The 21179-nt window shown below is 39.5% G+C and overlaps 2 protein-coding genes across 3 annotated transcripts in view; both read right to left on the bottom strand.

Moving 5' to 3' along the window:
• Positions 1-16189, bottom strand: part of arhgef3 (Rho guanine nucleotide exchange factor (GEF) 3) — a 35131-nt gene extending 18942 nt beyond the window's left edge. The window contains exons 1-3 of one of the 2 annotated variants that reach the window (XM_026167387.1): positions 16117-16189; positions 7651-7717; positions 3283-3345 (exon numbers count right to left, since the gene is read on the bottom strand). In XM_026167387.1, coding sequence (XP_026023172.1) covers positions 3283-3345; positions 7651-7717; positions 16117-16151 — 165 coding nt within the window. In that variant the 5' untranslated portion in view covers positions 16152-16189. Of the gene's footprint in view, positions 1-3282; positions 3346-5719; positions 6190-7650; positions 7718-16116 lie in introns of those variants that run through there. The other variant, XM_026167388.1, reaches the window with a different exon arrangement.
• A 2051-nt stretch (positions 16190-18240) lies between these two features.
• Positions 18241-21179, bottom strand: part of il17rd (interleukin 17 receptor D) — a 33201-nt gene continuing 30262 nt past the window's right edge. The window contains exons 13-16 of the mRNA XM_026167383.1: positions 20887-21135; positions 20249-20803; positions 19850-20127; positions 18241-19653 (exon numbers count right to left, since the gene is read on the bottom strand). Of these exons, the coding sequence (XP_026023168.1) occupies positions 19526-19653; positions 19850-20127; positions 20249-20803; positions 20887-21135 (1210 nt within the window). The 3' untranslated portion in view covers positions 18241-19525. The remainder of the gene's footprint in view (positions 19654-19849; positions 20128-20248; positions 20804-20886; positions 21136-21179) is intronic.

Raw genomic sequence — 21179 nt, 5'->3', positions numbered from 1 at the left:
AGTGGTGAAGCACGTATATCTAAACCAGTGTTTCCCAACCTTTTGGAGCCACGGCACATATTTCACATTAGAAAAATCACACGGCACACCACCAAACAAAAATGTCACAAAAAGCAAATTGATAATTTTCCCCTGTGCACATGGCATAGTGGAGTTTGGCTCAGTTTGTCCCTAGTATACCTTTGTTGCTTGCTTCTGACCACTACCCATGCACTACTAGCACTACTCATGCTAGGGCCTTCATCTGGGTCAGAATGTTCTCCAGGACCCTACTTTTTCTTTTCAAACATTTATCTATTGCTATTACGCACTGCGTCGTCTCACAGCATGACTATTATGTATTTGTTTTCTTTGTCTTCTTCTGTTTTACTGGCAGTTGGCAACCCATTTAATTAGAGAAGGTAATTGTACTGCCCACTGGTGGAAGAGAATGCTACTCACATCTTTAATCCACGGTTACTAAACCACATCAGTAACTGCTCAATAGTGAATGCCTGTTTTAATTAACAAGTAAAAACAAACAAACATCCAATGCCAAACAGAAACTTCCACAGTAAATGTATTATAATTATAAATGACAGCATCACCCCTTTAACAACTAATTTACATCTAGAGCAGCATTTTTCACAAATAAAATAAAATTAATGGCTATAGCAAATAATTCCAGTTGAATGTTTTAGGTTTGAACAAAGATATTCAATGTCTCTGAGAGGGAAAATCTGATTAGTCATGGTTAAATTGTTATTTATCATTATTATTATTATTAATATTATTATTGTTAATCAAAATATAGTGCCACATTAATTATTAATAAAGGAATAAATCTTTACTTTAATGTCTGTTTACATCGATTACACTTCAGTGCTTTTAATCCTGTTTGGGGTTTTTAAAAATTTTTTTTTACTTTTTGTGAATTTTTCACAGCACTTACCTTTTGTATTAAAAAAAAGGTCTGCATATTGTTTTTATTTTATTTTGTAATTATGTAGTCAAAAGTAGTCACATTTTATTAAATCTTAAAAGTTTTAAATGCATTTGTGAGTATGTGGGCTGTGCCAATCAATTCAGGTAAAAATATTTGAAAACTGTCCTAAAATAAATAGATGTTATAAAGTTATTAATCTGCAGTAAATGTTTCCTAAACAGATGAACTGATAAAATATAATAATTCCCAGTGAATGAATCTTTACTGATCTCCACTCTGAAAACAGACAGTTGCTCAGGAGGGTTAAATTATTGATGTAAAGCACGTTTCCCGGTGGTCCTTACACGTGTCTTTTAAATCAGATAAAGTGGTCTCTGGGTCCTGGAGTTTGAGTAAGAAAACAATACAAGTGTGTGTGATTCACTGAGCGACAGCACAGAAACAATAGAGTGTAATTCATTCCAGCTTCAGTATCTGCCAGCGCCGGTTTGAACAAAGTAAGACTGATGGTGTGTTTGGGTCTGTTTGTCCCCCTGGAGCCGCTGGAGTGTGCTGAACAGGCTGGACATCCTGTGTTAGACCGAGCAGAGGAGGAAACGCCCAGGAAGGAACAGGCTCCTGGCAGAAGGCTAAAAATACAGGAGGAGGGGCCCAACATAAGGGCCGGGGGCCGTTAATTTGTCTTCTCCTCTCTAAATGAATTTAGTTTTTAGGTTACCTATCAGCCCCCCAGCAAACCTGAATTGGACAGAGGGGATGCTCTAAGAGGAACATTTTTCTTTTCAGAGTTTATACGTGCAATCAAATTTCTGATGAGAAAAATATCTGTTAAAAGCAGGAAAATACTTTTAATTTCTGTTTTTCTATGATCTCTGGAATAAACACTGTATCACCATATCATCTCTAACTCGTTGTGGCAGAAAGCCTGAGGTTTCGTCCTATTAAAAGGGAGTTTTTCCTTCCCACTGTCGCCAAGTGCGTGCTCAACGGTGGTCATTTGATTGTTTGAGTTTTCTCTATATAATTGTTGGGTCTCTAACTTACAATCTTAAGGGCCTTGAGGTGACTGCTGTTGTGATTTGGTCAAATACTTTTAAGAAACTTAATTCAATATTACTTTTTTATAGATATAATTACTTTCCCACAGTGTATACTGAAGGTTTTGTGGTATAATATTTACAGATACAGATTTCCAGCTGTATTCTTTTATTCTCTTATATAGGGATGCATGTCATAGAACTCCTATAATTTTACAGAGGCATTAAACGTTCTATTTTAATTAAGTAATCAGTTTGCAAGGGGTGACCAATAAGAAGAAAGTTGGTGTAAAGAGGAGGAGCTAAACTGTCACTGTTGCAGACAGTTAATGAATTGAGCCCAAATAAGATAAATGAGGATTATTTTCAAACCGTAAACAAGCCAAGCTACTCTGGTAGAATGTGAGATTAAATGTATGAGGTACTCTTTGTCTCAGAGACTGCGGCTGATTTCAGTGACTGCCAAAAACTACTCACCAACCGGTGGCTAGTGGTTTCTGGCAGCCACTGAAATCAGCTACAAAGATGGTGCTGCATCAAAAACTTTCTTGTGAATACTTCAGTCGCTAGCAGATTGCTGCTGGTATATAGTTTTCATGGAAGATGCTGATGTTTTTCTACAAACACGAGCAACTCCAGGCCAAGTGGCAGTGAAACTCAAAAAAGGTCATCTCTGCAGTCAACATATTTCAAAAGGCACAGCTTATACTTTGAATGCAAACATTCCCAGTTTCTGGTCTGTGTCACACTTGTCACAGTTTCACTACAGATAGTCTTGTTTTAATTAAGGTTCAACCCTTAAGGAAGAACAATGTCTCCGTTTTTGATTGTGCACAAGTGCATGACGGCATAAAAGCAAAGAAATCAGTTTAACATCAGAGAAAAATCTGACAATTGTAGGAAAATATGGACATTTTTTTATCTGATTCTGTGGATAAAACCATTAAAATGCCTTGTGTTAAGTTTTCTGTCCTCAATTTAGAAACTGAAATCAGTTGGCATTTTAAATCAAATGACGAAAGTTAGGTCTCTCATGTACAGGCCATGCAACAGCTTCCTGATTAGAAGGTCACATGTACCGCCTCCTTTGTGTTCTGCATAAGAGGATAATGGAGACAAATACAGCCGAACACTTCCTGAGTGGTAGGACATCATCATTTTGTTAGCTTAAGGGTTTTTTTTTTAGGTTTTGTAGGTCATATTTTAAATGTGTGAAAACGCTGCCCACACAATGAGGAAGGCAGAGCTTTTCACAAACACATCATTATTATTTAAACAAGAGTAGAGTTTGACACACGCTTGAAGAGGAGCTGAACTCACATTGATTTCCAGACTGCAGAGACTGAGGGAGTCGGCATCTCTGTTGGCCTGTTTCCTCTTCTTCTGCAAAACACAAACAGAATAAAAAACATCAGCGAGAGAGAGCAGGTGTTGATTTTAAGAAGTACGCTTCAAATTTGTTTATATTTTTATTAAATCAGATTACATTCAGAAATGTGAAAGTCGAGTTTTTGTGATGGATCCCAACCGCAACTTTTTAGCTCACTGTTCTGGTTGCAGCTTGCAATCATTTGTGACTTATTTTTCAATAAATTACTATAAATTAAAATATTTTAATACAAAAAAAGCAAGCAGGAAAAAAAAATCTGTTCAGTTTAATTGTTCAAATTGTTTTTGTCTTATTTCGATCAATCTGGAGAGGAGATTTTAGCATTTTTCATCATTAAATAGTGTCTGAAGAACTTCTCTGGCTAACCTCTAACTCAACACAGAGTCGAATAGTAACCTGTAAGTATCCTGAGAGGAAAAACTTACAGCAAATGAGCAAGAATAATAATAATAAGAAATTTCTCTGCTCAAGTCCGCTCAGATATCAACATTTCAGTAAGTTGTTACCCATCAGATAAACTCTGAGTTTAATTTACCCAGATTATAATGAATGAAAATAACATGCAAAAACATTTCAACCCTTAACAAAATATTGTGTTATATCTTTTTTCCGCATTTGTACAGGTTAAGGCTCAGTCATGGGGGGGTCACCAGACAAGAGGAGGGAACTGTGCTCTAATTTCAAAGCTAAGCAGTTTAAGTGGTGTTAAGAGGTGAACAATATAACAAGAAGTCCCTTGTTTCCTTTCCTTTGAGAGTAGTTTAGTCTGAATGAGATTTAAATGGAATAGATGCTTTTTCTATTAAACAATGGACACAATCTTAACTCAAATCTCTGTGGATCCTGATTGGGAGTTCCTGCTTCTGTTGGAGAAAGGAGAGCATGTCCAGTAAATCCATAGATTTTCCAGGTGATGGAAAAATGATTCCAGATGGAGTTAGACTCCTTAAAAAGTGGGACAGGAAGCCTTAATGTGTGTCATGAAAGAGGCCTACAAAGATGGACGTGGTCTACCAATGGCTTGTAAGGTCCAGTAACATCTCGAGATAAGCACTTTTGACCTCTTAGGCTACGTCACACTGCAGGCGAAAGCGCATAAAATCCGACTTTTTTGACCCTAAACGACCCATATCCGATCATGGTACGACAGTGTGAACAGCACAGATCTGATCTGGGTCACTTTCGTATGTGGTACTGAATCCAACACATATCTGATGTTTTAGAAAGTGACTGCTGTTTGAACGGTCATGTCGCATTAAATCCATCTTTTACGTCACTGACACAAGACAGACCCCAAATAGCGCCGGAGAAGCGCCCGAGAAGACATCGCGAACGCTTCCTGGTCATCCAGTGTAGATATTAGTGAAACTGTTGGGAAGACAACGTTGGAGAAACGTGAACATTTTATTTGTACTGTATAATCTGCAGATTGTGACAGAAATCTGCAACTATCCTTTGAAGCACCGCTCCTCTAAAACAGCAACAAGGATAATTATTAGGCCATATCTAAATAACAAAATAACTTTACAACTTAAAGCAAAATTGGGAAACGTAAAGTCCGAAACAAGTCTTTATATTAAGAGCCATCAGTCAAACAATATTGTTTGGTCTGTGTCTAAACAGAGCGCGTTGTGTGTGACGTCTTCTCTTGTGCATGCGGGCCGCTTTGAGGGTTCACACTAGAGCGCGTTTCCTGTCACATTTTATTTGTAGTGTGAACAAGCAGACAAAAAAAATCGGATTTGATCAAAAAAATCAGAATTGAACATTAAGACCTGCAGTGTGAACGTGGGCTTTGACTTTGTAAATCACAAAATCCCCCACACGTGATGGGGACCTGACTGTGAACCTGACTTGTTTATAACAAAGAAAAGCACACCATGCTTGAGCATCTTGTCATATCGAATAAGAAACATAAATAGATATGTTAAACTCATCATAAAAAGCATTTAGTGATCAAGGAAGTTTAGAACCAGAATTCTTTTTGCAGCCACAACAGTGCCCCACCCGATGGTTATTCAAAAGAATGGTAATTAGAAATGCACGCACTTCTGCACGGGCTTCAATTTTTAGGCCTAAAACCTGACACCATCTTCTATATACAGTCTACTACAAGCTCCTATCAGCTGGACTAGGTGGGGGGCAGGTCCAGCTCCACCCATTCTGACAGCGAGCCCCCACTTTGTTTTTCCCAAAAGTGCTGGAAGTAGAAAGGGAACAAACCCAGTGAAATAAACATATCTCAAACTTGTACTTAATAAATATAGAAACATGCACACAAAAAACAAATCCAGAAACATGTCCCCCTTCAGGACGACGTCGGTACTGCAGGTTTTTATCAAAGCGGTTCTGATTCTTCACACTCACCCGATAGTAAACAAACAAACAGCAGCCCATCATCAGGATCAGCTCCTCAAACACACTTGTAATCAACTCTGCAGCTCCTTATCCTCCTCTTTCTTCCTCTCCTCTTCCTCCAGGTCCCTTTCTTTTAACCCCAAAGTCACATTCGCCCTCTTTTCTTTTCTCCTCTTTACATGCTGGTGCTGGACAGCACTCGAAATAATTTCTCCTTTGTTCGTCCCACCTCCTGTGAATCACCTCCTTCACAGTCACATTTTATTTCACCTCTTTTAATTCTGTTAAAGTTCTCCAGGTTCTTGATCCAAAAGCCTCTTATTCTGCACCTCCTCTTCTCTTTTCTGACCTTCTTTTGCCCGCTGCTTCTCTCCGCCTGCGTACTCCTGCTTCACCACCTCAGCCACAGTCTGAGCCTCCTCAGCCTCACCACCTTCCTGAGTGGATCTACAGACCCTCAGGAACAGGAACCCTTTACAATGTATGTGTGTGTGTGTGTGTGTGTGTGTGTTTGTCTGTCCCCTCGGTTCCCACAGGACAAACAGGAAATGACGGATGTTGGGGGGGAAACAAGACGTCTATAATTAGGAGCTGAAGGAGCACGGTGACAGCAGCAGGACAAACACTTACAAAGACTGATCACTTACATCTATCACACATTATTTTCACACAAAAAAATTAAAACGTAATTATGAATTTTCTTTCTTTCTTGCCTTTTCAAATTATGTTAAAGGAAATTCTTCATTTTGCAACACAGATATTTTTTTCTTAAAGCATATAATTGAGAGTAAACGACTTAAAAAGTGTGAATCACAAAAAAAAAATCAAGCAGAGTGGGGCTAAAACTATTAACTGATGAACTGACAGAGAGAAATTCGCTTCCAGCTGTGCTGATCAGCAATGTTTTGCCTAATTATTAAAGGTGAAACAGCTCTAATTTCACTGGTTACACATTCTGCACAGTTCTTGTGTTTATTACAACATACATATTTTTAATGAGAATTCAGCTACAATATTACCAATAAACCCCTGATGGCTTTAAGTGAATCACATTAATCATCGCATAACAGTGCATTGTGTTCTGCTGGGAAACCCTGGGTCCTGGCATTCATGTTGCTGGCACTAACACACAAACACTTCTACAGACCAGCTTGAACTGTGAGTCATGCAAAGCCACTCTAGTAGAGCCAGAGAGCAAAAATATAAAGCTGGAAATGACCATAATAGATCTCCTTTAACATTAAAAACGTAATCACCCGTTTTCTGCCTCATGCAGGAGTCAGCAGTCTAGGCAGAGAGGCCCAGACCTCCTCCACCTTGTCTAGAAAGACAAAATAAGGCACCCACGAGCCACCAGTTGGACATGCTTGAAACTTCTTATCTAGGAGGCCTCCAGGAGCCATCTGGGTCAGATGCCTCAGTAACCTTAATGTGGCGAAATGTCCAAAGCTAAACCCAGACACACACAATGAATCTGAAGCTGGTCGTGTCTCCCAAGGCAAAGTGACTTGTTTTTGTGTTTTTTTTTTTTAAATTAATTTAGTGATTATTACTGGAGGATTGTGGTTCTTGTGTATTGTTTACCAGGTTTCCCAGTAGGGACAATAACAAATTACTGAATTAAGCTGAACTGAACCAAATAGCCTAAATGTGCAAATGTGGGGCTTCAAAACGGGACTTTTGTGTGATGTTTAAAATAATGTCCTTATCTCCAAACCTCAAAACATAAAAATCAAATAAAGAAAAGGTAAAATCACATAACTTAGGTGAGACACAGCTTGCTGCTTTTTTTTGTCTTGTTTTGTTTTTTTGCTGCATTTGTTTTGTTTTTTCATTATGGACTTTGGCAAATCCTGTGTTATATAATAATGGAGTCACAGCACAGTTACTGTAACGCAGGGAATAACATGACTAAGTTCATGTGTGGGAATTGTTCTTACCCCTCTGAGGGTCCAGCCATCAGGAGAGAGGAGAGAGAAGGAGGATGTTTTCCTCTGCCGCTTCGACCTGAAGGAAGAAAATGAGGAAGGAAGACAGACCGATGAGGAGAGGAGAGAAGCAATAAAGGATGAAAGGAACATGATAGCATGCTGTTACCTCAAACAATAACTAAAAGAAGAAAAAAAGATTTTCAATTTGCTTTTCAATTACTGTTTTATTTTATTTATTTTTTTTAATAACTTAACTAGGATTTAAAAACTTTTTAAAAAATACAGAAATTAAAAAGTGAGCAGTATTGAAAGCTGAGTTATTTCATTGCACAGTTAGCAACAGAAGATTAAGTGAAAACTAATCTTCATACTTGATGAAAATTAAGTTAATTTTTTTAAGGTTTGGCTTTTTAACTATGCAGATTGTCACGAAGAGTAAAGGAGGCAAGCCTTCAAAGGTGTGTAAAATATGAAGTGGGCAGAGCTCCACCAGGTGGTTTCTCAAAGTCACTACACCCACGACCTTTTACCCAGTGCAAAATTTGTGTGAAGATCTTTTGGGTGATAATTTTGTGTAAGTTCGGTTAAATTCTTTACTGACCGTTAAATCTTATGAATTTTGAACAGATAAAGGAATGAAGGCGCTCTGGCATGGCTTAGCCTCCATCAGAGTTAACAAAGCTTAGCTTCCATTTATGTGTATGAGGCCGGACATCACTGCTTTTAAAGAAAATACAGGATATTTGTACTTCATTTGTTTTTATTATGGATATCAAACTTTTAAGGTAAGCAGATTATTTGTTTAAGTAGTCAGACTTTCAGCAACAGTAACAAATATAACCCACACAAACTCTTTGTGTCACATTTAGTTTGTAGACTAAACTATAAAGCAGCTCCGCTAAACTGACAAAGTGAAATATGGTGTATATTGGCATAAGGTATGTGGAAATAACTGGTGTGAAACTGCAAGTGTGTTTCCTGTCCTTATAACCTGACAGCTTCCCTCCAACCTGAGCTTCTGCAAGTCCTGCAACTGACTGTGCAAAAATTAGAGATTCAACAAAGTAACAGAAATTGTAGCAAAGGCCAACTTCAGCATCTCCCAGAGCCATCCACTTTTATTTACTGTTAATAGCACATTCATCATTTCTAATCTGAACAAAAGGCTTATGAACGCTGGTGAAGCTGCAGAAGAACGAGCAGACAGAGAGGACACAGACAGCCAGAGACAAACATGTTACATCATTAGAGCCTCTCCCTCTTCTGTCAGTGTGACACAGAGAGTGACAGCAGTCCTGCTCTGTTTCCTGGCTTCTCACCCCAGGAAGCTCCTAACTGTGTCTGTGACTTCAGTATCTACCTTCCCTCTGCTGTCAGTGGCACGGTAACTGCTGAGGAGTTCTCTGATTGGATGTTTCTTACTTAAGGTAGAACTCACTTTTAGTCAGTTCTACCTTAAGAATGAGGCTTATGTAAGGCCTGTGTGGCTCTCTGATAAACAACTATGACAATAAATGAAGTTACATCCAAACAAAGTTGCTCCAGAAGTTCTTGTTTCACACTAAAAAAATACAGACTGGTTTGATAAAACAAGAGCAGCTTTGTATGACTCTCAGATCAGTACAATAATCATTCTTAAAAGGCTTTTATCTGAAATAAGCTGCTGTAAACTAACTTTGTAAACGCAAAAATTACTTCGGTTATGCTGACCTCACTATGAGAAACTTTGGCCATGTATGTATGTATGAACATCCATCACTGTGAAACTCCTAAAGAAAAACTAAAGAAAAGCATAACAGGTCCACTTTATTATTGAAAAATAACTTCATCGGGGTGTCTCATATAATCCTGTCTTGTCAGATGCTGACCGTGTCTCACACAATGTCCACATTAGGAAGTTTTGGAGGGTGCCGGTGGCGTAAATATCAGGTTTATGAGCCTGCTTGGACATTAATGTTTTTGCACTTGGTTTGACCTGCTTTTTCTACTTTGATTTTCACTCGCTGTCTAGATTTAAGTACTAAAGCTGTTAGGAGAAGATCCTTGTTTGGGTTTAAATACATCCCACTCACCAGTAACCCTTTGTGTTGAACAATGACTAGCTGGGAATGACATCTTTGTCTCATTATGCCATAACCCAGTGCCAACTTCTCCCAACAGATGACGCACTCGGGCTGAGGGACGCGCAGTTTTTTCCCCTCTTTTTTCTTTAGATGGTAGACCATTTGTGCTGGTGGTTCATTGTGATTTGATTCACAGAAAAAAAGTGATCATTCCCCCACCTCAGAAGTGATCCCCTTCTCTAACAGAGACTTTGATGTGTAACTCTGTAATAATTCCCACCATCTGGCATCTGCCACAAAGCCTACAAAATATTGATATCATAAATTAAAACCTCATTCACTGTTTTAGATGGTGATTGGATGGTGTTTTAGAGGATGAAACAGGTCTGAATTGGAAAACAGTGAGCAGCTGTAAAACAATAAGATGCAAATGTATTTACACACAGTGTATGGTGGCAGATTGTTCAGCGATTGCTGCTTTTTCTCAGCTTTCTGTTGCTTCTTCATTGTGTTTTATGACAATTTTCTAACAATGACATGGATGGATCTGAAGTTACAGACGCTACCAGGCATCAGTATTTGTTTTGTTTTTTTAATCAATAGACCAAAAAACAATTTCTGTCTCATCATGGCTCTAAAGTGTGTGTGTGTGTGTGTGTGTGTGTGTGTGTGTGTGTGTGTGTGTGTGTGTGTGTGTGTGTTTGCCTTTATGTGTGTGACTCATTCATTCCTGGGAGTTGCAGGGCTTTTTCCAATAGTGCAAACCATCCCACCCTGGATGAACTCACACACATGCACACGCACGCACACTTGCACACAGAGTTCTGTTTCCATCACTTCAGAGGACATTATGCCGACTTGAATACATGTACTATAACCCTTAATCTAACCTTAAACCTTAAAATGTTTTAAACTCTTTTTTTTTCCCAAGAGGGAGGTGACGTGGTTGAACTCTCCTGCTGAGGAGATCAGAGGTGTGTTTGGCTACACGCACCTCCAGTCTTTCCCTGCCTGTTCTCCTGGTAAATCTTTTATCCACTCATCTGTTTTTAATATCACTTTCTCAGCAAACATTCAGTTTTCAGACTAAAACAGGGCACTATGCTCAAGGGGAGGCTAGCTGTAGTGAGACTAACTGTGGGAGTCATTTTGGAGTTTTACATTGTTCTGTTCTGTTGTTGTCATCATTAATAAACATGCAGATATGAAACTATCTGCAAATCAGTGGACTATTTAGGAGAGGTCCATGAAGTGGTATCAATCTCAAATGTCAAACCAAATCTTTCATTCTTTGTGCTGCTTCCACTTCCGTCAGCACTATAATCACAACACACAGCTCAGGCACAAAAACGTCTCATGAAACCAGCAGAGCGGCATGCAGTGTGGGTAGGAACAATTATGTCTAAATGACAGACAAAAAATGTCACCTGAACAACATCTTGCATTGTCCCTTGAAAGCAGCAGAACCACATTTCTCCAGAGATTAACTCCCCACACCCAGTTCATCATCTGTTTTATGACTCTTGAGAAGCATTTCAGACATAGCAAAAGTGGTTAAAATACATTACACAGTGTCAGCCTGTTTTAGTTAGACAGCTGATAAACTCATTGTAAAGTACCCGCCAACACCAATCTGCCAAACTTTTCTATATTTCTATATAACGAGTGAGAAATTTCTCTCTGTTGGACTGAACCAGAGCTGAAAGTACTGCACAAATAGGACTGTACTGAGTTCATATCATTCATCCCTTTTTCATTACTTAGAAAAAGTACAAACAATCTTAAATAAATAAATAAATGATTAAATGAATTTTAAAAAGTTGACCAAATTTAGCTTTTACCTACCTAAAAGTAAAATCTTATTGTATGGAAACCATGAATACAGAAATGAACAAATAGACCATTACAAGGAAAAGCTAGGAAAAAATGTTTTAAAGAAAAGATGAAAAATTATCAGAATTTCAAGCACTAAAAAGAAAAAATGCAAACTGCAAACGCACATAAACCACATGTACACATTCTCTTTAACATCTCTTTTGATTTGCGAGTCCAACTTCTGGAATGGGAAGGCTCTCACGGGTGCCCAGGTGCCCGTTGTATCATTATTAAATGTTAATTCTATCTACAGAATTTATTTCTAAATTATATCAACAGAGGTACATCCCATGAGCTGCATAATTAGCAGCTTAATGGGAGTAATCAGTCATTGTCTAAATGTTCAGCTTTCGCAATACAAATGCAGCAGCATTGCATGTGTCTTTGTGTACGGACAGAAAGTTTTCGGTCTCTATGAGCTTCGGAGAAATCATTGAAAGTTCCACGCGAGCAGTAGAAGTTAGTGGTATTCAAACCACACAGGAGAACTGTGACTATTATCACATAACAATCACCAATGTGGTGAAAACAAGTATCAAAGCAGCAGTTAATCATTTGACAGTCAGCCTTTTATGGACCCCTGAAATGTGGAGAAACTTGAGTTACTACACGTACAAGTAACTACAGAACACATTTGCGTATGATTCATAATATTGCTGAAGCCCCAAAGGCAGAATTCCTGCATACAAGAAAGATCTGCCTATCCCACAGAAGAAATGCAGGTTGTATTTACTGCATGCTTTGTTACTAAAACTTTGTGTGTGTAGGTGTTACATCTAAAAACTTGTGTATGGAAGGTCTTTCGGTGTCTTTTTATTAAGCAGGACGAGACTTCCAGGTGTGATGTTTGTTATTTACAAATGATCATGGAAGCTACATCCATCTTTTAAATACAGTATATGATGAACCCAACCACGAGGGGGCCACAAGCCTGTGTACCCCTACTGCCGGTCCCAAGCTCAGATAAATGGAAAGGGTTGCATCAGGAAAGGCATCCGGCCCAAAATCGTTGCCAAATTGAACATGTGGCTCATAAAAAAATGGCATTTCCATATTGGATTAGTCGGGTTAACAATAACTGCCTCTGGTGCTGTTCGCCAACAAGGAGCTTGTGGAAACTGTGGTACTGATGGCTGAAGACAAAGCAACAGGAGAGGGGGAAGGCATGATAGGAGACCGTGAGAGAGAAGGTAAGGAATGAGTGTGGAGATGAGAGTAGGCTGATATATATGGATATATTGTGTGTACAGGAGACTAGGTGGAAGGGAAGCAAGGTCAGAAGCACTGAAGGAAGATTTAAGCTGTTCTATTATGGTGTAGATAGGAAGAGGAATGGAGCAGAGGCAATCTTGTAGGAAATGTATATGACGGTGCTGTGGGGGTGAAGAGAATGCCAGACAGGATCACAAGTGTGAGGCTTGAAATATTCAGTTCCATTTCAATTCAATTTTATTTATACAGCGCCAAATCACAACAACAGTCTCCTCAAGGCACTTTATATTGTAAGGTAGACCCTACAATAACACATACAGAGAAAAACCCAACAATCATATTACCCCCTATGTGCAAGCACTTTGGCGACAGTGGGAAGGGAAAACTCCCTTTTAAATAGAAGGGGTGATGTTGAATGCTGTCAGTGAATATGAGCCACAGGCTGGATGTCAGCAGAGAAAGACTGTTGATTAAAGTAGACTTCAATTGACATAAAAGCAAAGGGACCATAGGTGATGAGGAGGTGATGAGAAGGTAGGTTAGGTATGGCGTCAAATAGAGAAAGGCAGAAAAACACAAATGGTGGTGGATTTTGAAAAAGGATGGAAATGGCTGTGGCAAATATCCGCTTCAAGAAGAGGGAGGAACATCGAGTGACATAAAAGAATGGAGGAAGGTGCGGGCAGGTGGACAACAGCTTATGCAGAAGGTGCCATTTAAAGACACAGGAGACTGTGAGATGGTGTCAGGGGAGACTGTAGCAAAACAGCACTGGATAACAGTCTGTAGGATTACTTTGGAAATCAAAAAGAGGAAGTGAGTGAAGACAGAGGCTGAAAGTTGTAGTTAAGAGTTACAAGAAGAGTGTGAAAGTACAGCTGTAGTGCTGAGAGAAACTTCCAGAAAGGTATCTGATGTATCCTCTGGACAGAGGCTTGCTCTGGAAATAAGAAAGGGACTGAAATTCAGCAGAAATAAAGCATAATACATGTGTACAAGTGAGTGGGAGGCAGATGAAACAGTGAAGTAACAGTGAAGCTGTGAGGAATAAACACTTGAGATCAACCATCCAAAGCAATGGACAGAGCACAAGAGAGCTGTAGAAGAGAGTGGAGGCAGTGTGGAGCAGCTGTGACAGAATGATGGCAGCAAGAAAGAAAGGGAAGGTTTACAAGACAAGTGAGTGAGGCCTGCTATGACGTATGGTTTGGACACAGTGACAATGACCAAAAGATAGGACGCCGAGCTGAACATGTTAAGATCTTCACTGGCAGTGACTAGATTGGACAAGGTTAGAAATGAGAACATCAGAGGCACCACTCAGGGTGAACCGAGTGAGTGAAATGAGTTTTGAGGAGGGATAGTGGATATACTACTCAAGCAATGTTGAAGACAGAGCTACCAGTCAGAGGAAGAAGAGGAAGACCAAGAGAAGACTCATGGATGTAGTGAAGAAGGGGATGCTAGGGATAAGGTGGGACTACCTTTAGTCACAGCAGAAGAAGAAAAACTACAGTCTATGATGAATGCCAGTTAGAGATCACCAGTGGGTAAAATTTTTCAATGCTATACTGTCTTAATTTTAAAATTCCCAATGGATGAGAGCATGAAAATGACCGTGGTGGAACATATCTCAAGTACTTTTTGTTTATTTAAATATTTCTATGCTACACTAATATTTTAGTTTGTACTCTATAACTTATCTAAAACCTTTAGCTAGTTATAATTTTGAAGTTACTGAAAGGTGATAAATTATCCTGTATTTATATGGATGAAGTAGCATCCAGGATATTCAAATAATCTCTCACTGCAGCAATAAAGTGACTTTTTTTTCAGTGATTATGCTACGATCCTCATACTCAGTCATTTTAATTTATATATAATGTTTGTACTTTACATATATGACGTAAATACTTCTACCATTTCAAATGTTTAAAGTCTTTATGAAGCACCAAATTCCAAATATAACACATCTGTATGAGGGCACAGGGCGGCTAATGTTAAAACTCAGACACTGACTTCTACGCTGTGTTTACTGCCTGCCTCACAGAGTAGGACACCTGCACCAAATATGGTTATGGAAGTATAATTTTGTGAGCAGAAGATTTTTTTTAAAAGCTTGTTTTAGAGCAACTTCTGATTTGAGCTCCCAATGAACAGCTAAATTAGAAGTTAGTTCAGCTGATACTTATAAAAAAAAATAACTGTCCAAATAGAGAGGCTTGCTTCTAGAAGGACTATGAATCCACACCGCCACACTGAATCCGAAGAGAAGCAGCTCTCCATCCTTCAGAGACTCGCTCCACCTTCTGGTTTGATATTTGTGGAGTGGGATTCGCACAGCAGCGGGATAATGAGGCCCAAACACACATCAAAGCCTTGAAGAACTACTTAAAAACCAAAGTAGGCGTCCCAGCAAACATGAATTTCCCTGCAATCACATGATCTCAACCTCACTGAACATTTATGAAGACCGAGGAAGTTCTTTATGAGATCATCCTGGAGCAGCGTGGGTAAACACCAGCTTCAACAAATGCTATTTTGCATTTAAGTAACCAAAACTAACACGAACTAGCATAACATCACATCACTCCAGAGCTTCAGCTGCTAATTCAACAGTATCAGAAAACTGTGACTTAAACAGCAAACAAACATCAGCTCACACCAAACTGTCAGAGAGTCAAACTGTCTGCAGAAGGCTGTTTATCTGAAATGTACTGTGTGGTACAGGTTAAAATCATAGCAAGGGCCTCAAGGACAGAAGCCAGTGTGTGTGTGTGTGTGTGTGTGTGTGTGTGTGTGTGTGTGTGTGTGTGTGTGTGTGTGTGTGTGTGTGTGTGTGTATTCCTTTTTGCTAGCACTAGCTTGAGTTTTACAGCTTGGGAAAACAGAGATCCTGTCTTTTGGTGCTTGAAAGCTTTCTTTTATGGCTCAGAATTGAATGAGGTGAATGAGGTCCATGCAGGTTAAGTTCAGGGGTAAGGCTCGGGGTCCTCACAGAGATAGACTTTGAGTCTTGTGTGTGTTGTGTGTGTGTGTTTGCACAAGCTATAAGTCACCCTCATGCAAACTTGTGACTCATGAAGCAGCAATAAAAACCTCTTTCTTTCAGTTTTTTCTCTCTTTGGTAGACTGACTGCCTCTTCAGAGTCTCTTGACTTTAAATCTTCCACATGTATAATAACACCTTATAATTAAACACACACCGGCAGTGATAGGGTTAATCATAGAATTGCATGTCTTTCCCCGAAACTTTTAATACATTTTCTTTACCAAAAAACTTCAGAAAAAACATCTCAAGCTTCACAGAGGAGCTTCCCCTCACCTCGAACCCCGCTGACATCCATCACCTGCCTGCATCGGACTGCAGCTCCTCCCAACGAGCCGAAAACAAACCCTCTTTAAAAAAAAAAAAAAAAAACCAACAAAAAAACCCCTGATTAAACAAAAACAGCAGTCGGATCAGCTGCTTCAGTGAGTTTAGCTCTTCCAGTGAGTGAAAACAAAAGTTTCTTCTTAAAATAAATGAAAGTCCAGCTTCAGTGCGAAGATTTGTGCCGGATAACAACCTGAGAGCGATAAATCCTTCCTTTTTCTGTACAGCCGAGTCTGAGCAGCGCCTTCCTTCGAACCTCGCCTTCAAAATAAAAGCATGGGTTGACTTTGAAGATAAAATGAGATATTACTCAAGATCTTACTCACATTTAACATTAACATATTAAATGTGTTTTAGAATGCATTGAGGAAAAATTGAAAAACAGAGACTGTCAAGAACAAATAGTTTAACATTTGTTGTAATGCAAAGTAGTATTATGCATTTCCAGATCAGGCTTATTTTTATTCTACAGTAGCTTTGCATGATTCAGTCAAAAAAAAAAAAAAAAGACTCTGCTCCTTGGTTGCAGCACCACAAATCCTCTCAAACAAGCTGTATTAGTTCTTCCACCTTTACACCAATTTTCTCCTGACTGGATGATACTCACTCATAAAAACAGAGGTTTGAGCAGCAGGTGGGTGGAGCTTCTATGCCAAAGATGACCATATTATATCTGCTCTCTATGACCTCATACATATCCAAAAGTTCAAACTAGAGGTGGGCAGAATAATCCAAATGTTTATATTATCAATAGCAAAGTTGGTATTGTTATCGGACTGATATTAGTGCAATAGAATTGATACTTTTGTTTCCTCCAAGCTTTCAGTATGTAGCCTACTGAATTCTCAAATCTTTTTTAAATTAATTGTTAATCATCTCTAAACCATGCCAGGGTTTAAGCTTTTATTCTGAAAATAAAAGCAGGCTGTTTGTAGAACATCTGAGTTTTAGTAGCTTCTGTTTATTTAAGCCTGGATGCCTCACAGCTCACAAACTATAGAGCTGTCCAGTGGCCTTTATATCAGGGAAGAGTGTTTGTTTCACCACAAGAAACTAAAACCTGTTAGTCAGCTTGAAGCATGTCAGAGTACGATCAGCCATAAAGGATATTTTGATCCAAATTATATTTTGCTACAATAAAAGCTTGCTCATATCCAAATCATCCCCAGCAGAAAGTCATGAAAAGAAAGAAAATAGAAATAACTTTTTTTAATAAGGATTTTTTATTTTCTATATAAAAGGTACTATAAAACAGTACAATTTCTAAAAACAAGTAGCTTACTAAAATAAAAGTCTAACTATACAAAATCATATCAAACATTTCCAGAGAAAAATAAAAGTTATATTTACAAGTAGGAAATGTTACATCGTCCCTTCCAGCCAACTCAAACCTGCAGATGAACCAGAAATCCTCACTCACGCATTCAGCAGCAACTCACTCTCTTGAGCTAGAAAACAATTTTTAAAAAGAAAAACTCAAAAAGCAAAATACTTTGTTCACGTAAATGATAGTCTTCCATCATTGTACATAACGTTAGCAAGGTGTACTAACATTTATGTCACTTCTTTAAACAAAATATTCGATTTTATGATCCGATAATAGTGGTCATGTTACTTTGTTACACCAACAATAAATCTTTGTCAACAAATATAAGGCATGAGTATGTTTGAAGTATTTCAAAACAAGATGTGCTTTTGAAGAAGGTTTCTCTTTATGATGCAAATGTCTTTCAAGAAACAAGTGGGCACATTTAAATAAAAAAGGCACCTCTTAAACAAGCTTCATCTGATTCTTTATCTTATAGTATAAGTTCTTTCAGTATTTGGTCTTAAATCATGATAATACAAAATAATATTACATCAAAGCAGTCCCCCTTTTTTTGTATTTTTGCATAATGCAAGAACTAAAAGGGCAAAGGACCTTTTTTCACTCTTAAGTAAAGCACAAGAGGAACCTTTTCAGTAATGCAATCGCCATGATAAAATAGGAATAGTAAACATTACCTATGTAAGCCAGAGATTACTAAAAATGAAAGACAGTAGACAAATAAAGCATCTGTTAAGTCCAGCCTGTATGTGGCAGAAGAAATGTGAAATCTTTACTAGATTTTCCTCTCGACTTGATACACCGATAAGCAAAACAGAGAGAAAACAAAGAGACTGAAACTGAGTTACAAGAATCACCACAACCAAAGCAGATCTGAACTGTTTTGGTTTACTTGATAACATGTTTGGTCAGAGAATAGGGAAGATTTGTTTGGTTATCTGCAGCAATAACAGCTGTGGTCACTGGAAAAGCCCAGAATTGGTGCTTCCCTCTAGAAAGTCTATATCTGTCCCCTTTCTAATGCCATCGCTGTTATGAAAAAAGTCACACAACAAACATACAGCTCCAACCACCGTGTTCTCCATTATGTAATTGTGATAGCTGTTGCTATGACAGCAGCCAGGTGGGTCAAACTTCATGCTAGCATTTTTACCGAAGGTGTGAATGCAAACAGAAAAAGGAAAAAAAAGTGTCCTTGATGGTATGCACTTCTGTGGAGCAGTTACTCTGAGGGAGTTTCCCAGAAGTGTTTGGTCCAAAAGTGCTGACTGATGTCTTTAAGGTGTTTATACATTCAGCAGCTTTAAGTAAGAACTGCTTTGACAGTCCTGGGCAGCAAGTAAACTCTTTGATCAGGTTCTGCTTTATCTTGCATTTTCACATCAAAACAGTACTGGAACAGCTGGTTTGTTACAGCATCACGTTTTGGTACCTGACATCAAGTCATACATTTCTGTCTGCCAATCAGGACACTGTGGCCTGAAGCCATCTTTGGTTTGAAACGGTCACCTCTGCCAACATCTGGAGTTCTAGTCCTTCAAAAATCCTCCAGTGGACAAAAAAAAAGAAAAAAGAACTGCAATTACCAAAGTTTTCTCGTAATCAGTGATTAGCACAATTACCAGGAAATACTGCTCTAGAACACAGTGGCTACTATAGCAATCACAGTCATTACTGTTCTAGAACACAGTGGTACCACAGTTACAAAAGAATACTGTTATAGAATTCAGTGGTTCCATAGTTTTCATAGCTATTTATCAACATTCTAGAATTCAAAGGTTACCATGGTCACTATGGTCAAGTGTTTTACAACATAGTGGCTACCATAGTTACCATGGAATAGTGTTCTAGAACTCAGTGATTAACATAGTTATGACAGATCAGCATTCCAGAACTCAGTTTCTGCTTCCCACTCCGGTTCTTCCAGCTTCGCCTTCTTCACAAAGGCAACTTTTTGGTCCAAGTTGCCACATTGATTTACAAGATGACATCACCAGGCTAGCCTTCTTTTGATTGGCTGAAGGCATACCCCTACAACGATGCCACAGGTGTGAGAACAGCATCATTTTGCTCGAGGTGATGATGGTGGTGCAGCTCAGCTTTGCACACCGTGGCAGCGCTGCAGCTGAGCGATGTGGCAGCGGGTGCCTCTTCATCACCTGAAAGACACATAGCCAAGTGTGAGCACCATGATCACCTTCAGTCTTTAAGAATCATTTACCTTTGTGCAAAAGTCACATGAGGACATAAGTCAGGGAAATTTGGCACATGCATGTTATTGAAAATGTTGCTTTTTCTACAGAACAAACAGCAAAGTTCGATTTTATAAAACATCTGTTGAGGTTGAGGCCTTACTCAAACCATAGAAAGATGATTCACTCTCAGCCAGGGAGGAGGAGTCTGCCTGGTCATGTGACAGTCCGTCCATTAAGGGAATAGAAAGCTCTGATGAAGGAACAGATGAATCATAGATGCCTGAATCACGAGGTGGGGGGATCTCTGGAACAGTGGGGCGGCCTTCATCAGCCTGTCCCTGACCAGGGGAAATGCCATCCTGGAGGATGGAAGGACCAGAGGAGGACAAGGAGGAGGAAGAGTCTTCGGATAACAGTCCAGATATTCCAGAAGCAGACCTGTAACAGAAAAAGCATCTGCAGTCAGAATAATAATAATAATAATAGTTATATGTTACCTGCTGTTATATCAGTGAAATTAAAAGAAAACAAAAATGAGGTGTAACACACTTTCCTTTACCTTGAATTGGGATCTAGCATGAACAGAGAAGAGTGTGGTAGGTCTGGACTGGGACAGACACCAGGACTGGGACAGGGGTCAGGGGTGGAACTGGGACTCGGGCAAAGGTTGGGATCAGGGCTGGAACCATGGGCCAGCTGGAGTACGTTCCTCCCCATCACGCCCTCCCCACTCTCCAGCGATGGCATTCGCACCACCACCTCATTCAGCACCAAGCCAGAGTCAAACCTCTGCTCAGCCTGAGATGACAAGGAGCAGGAAGGTTTGGGCGGAAGGCTCGGAGCCTGGACAGCAGCGAGAGACGGATGTTTGGAGGAAGAGTCAGGAGAGGTAGAGGATGCTCCAGCAGGAGCGAGCTGCTTTTCGAACCAGTCGGGGTTCTGGCTGATGTGCTGGTGCATGTTGCAGATGGAAACGTAGAGCGAGCGCCCGGACTTGCTTCTGAAATAGTTCCTGCGGGAAATGTTAAGAGGCTGCTGCTCACGATCAGTCAGACTGGAATGACTCGAATGGAACCGACTGAAGAGCTGAGGCAGCTGGTCCATCAGCTTGAACCTAAACAGGAAATGAAATTATTTATCAGGCTGCAAGTATTTATCATTTTCATTAAAGTTTGTATTCATTGTTCCCGTCTTTACCTGGTAGCCAGACTCAGCATGGTGGGGATGTCGCTTTCTGTAGAATAGTCAAAGTAAACTGCCATGTATCGGTTCATCTCCTGTGCCCCGCTGTCTTCGCTTTGCTTCGCCTGCCGCAGCTTCTCAGCAATCATGGCAACCGCCACAATGAACAGGTCCCCACCAACCGCAGTAATCGAAGAGCTGCTGCCATTACTACGGCGGCTCACTGGCGTCTTCCCTCGACGGCTCTTCTTTTCCACATAATAGCTGCAAAAAAACAACAGTTATGACAAAAGGGGTTGAAAAAAATA

This window comes from Astatotilapia calliptera, chromosome 5 (assembly GCF_900246225.1).
Source record: "Astatotilapia calliptera chromosome 5, fAstCal1.2, whole genome shotgun sequence".
NCBI classification, from domain to species: domain Eukaryota; kingdom Metazoa; phylum Chordata; class Actinopteri; order Cichliformes; family Cichlidae; genus Astatotilapia; species Astatotilapia calliptera.
Note: the sequence above shows the minus strand (reverse complement) of the source record. Positions and strands in the feature narration are given on the sequence as shown.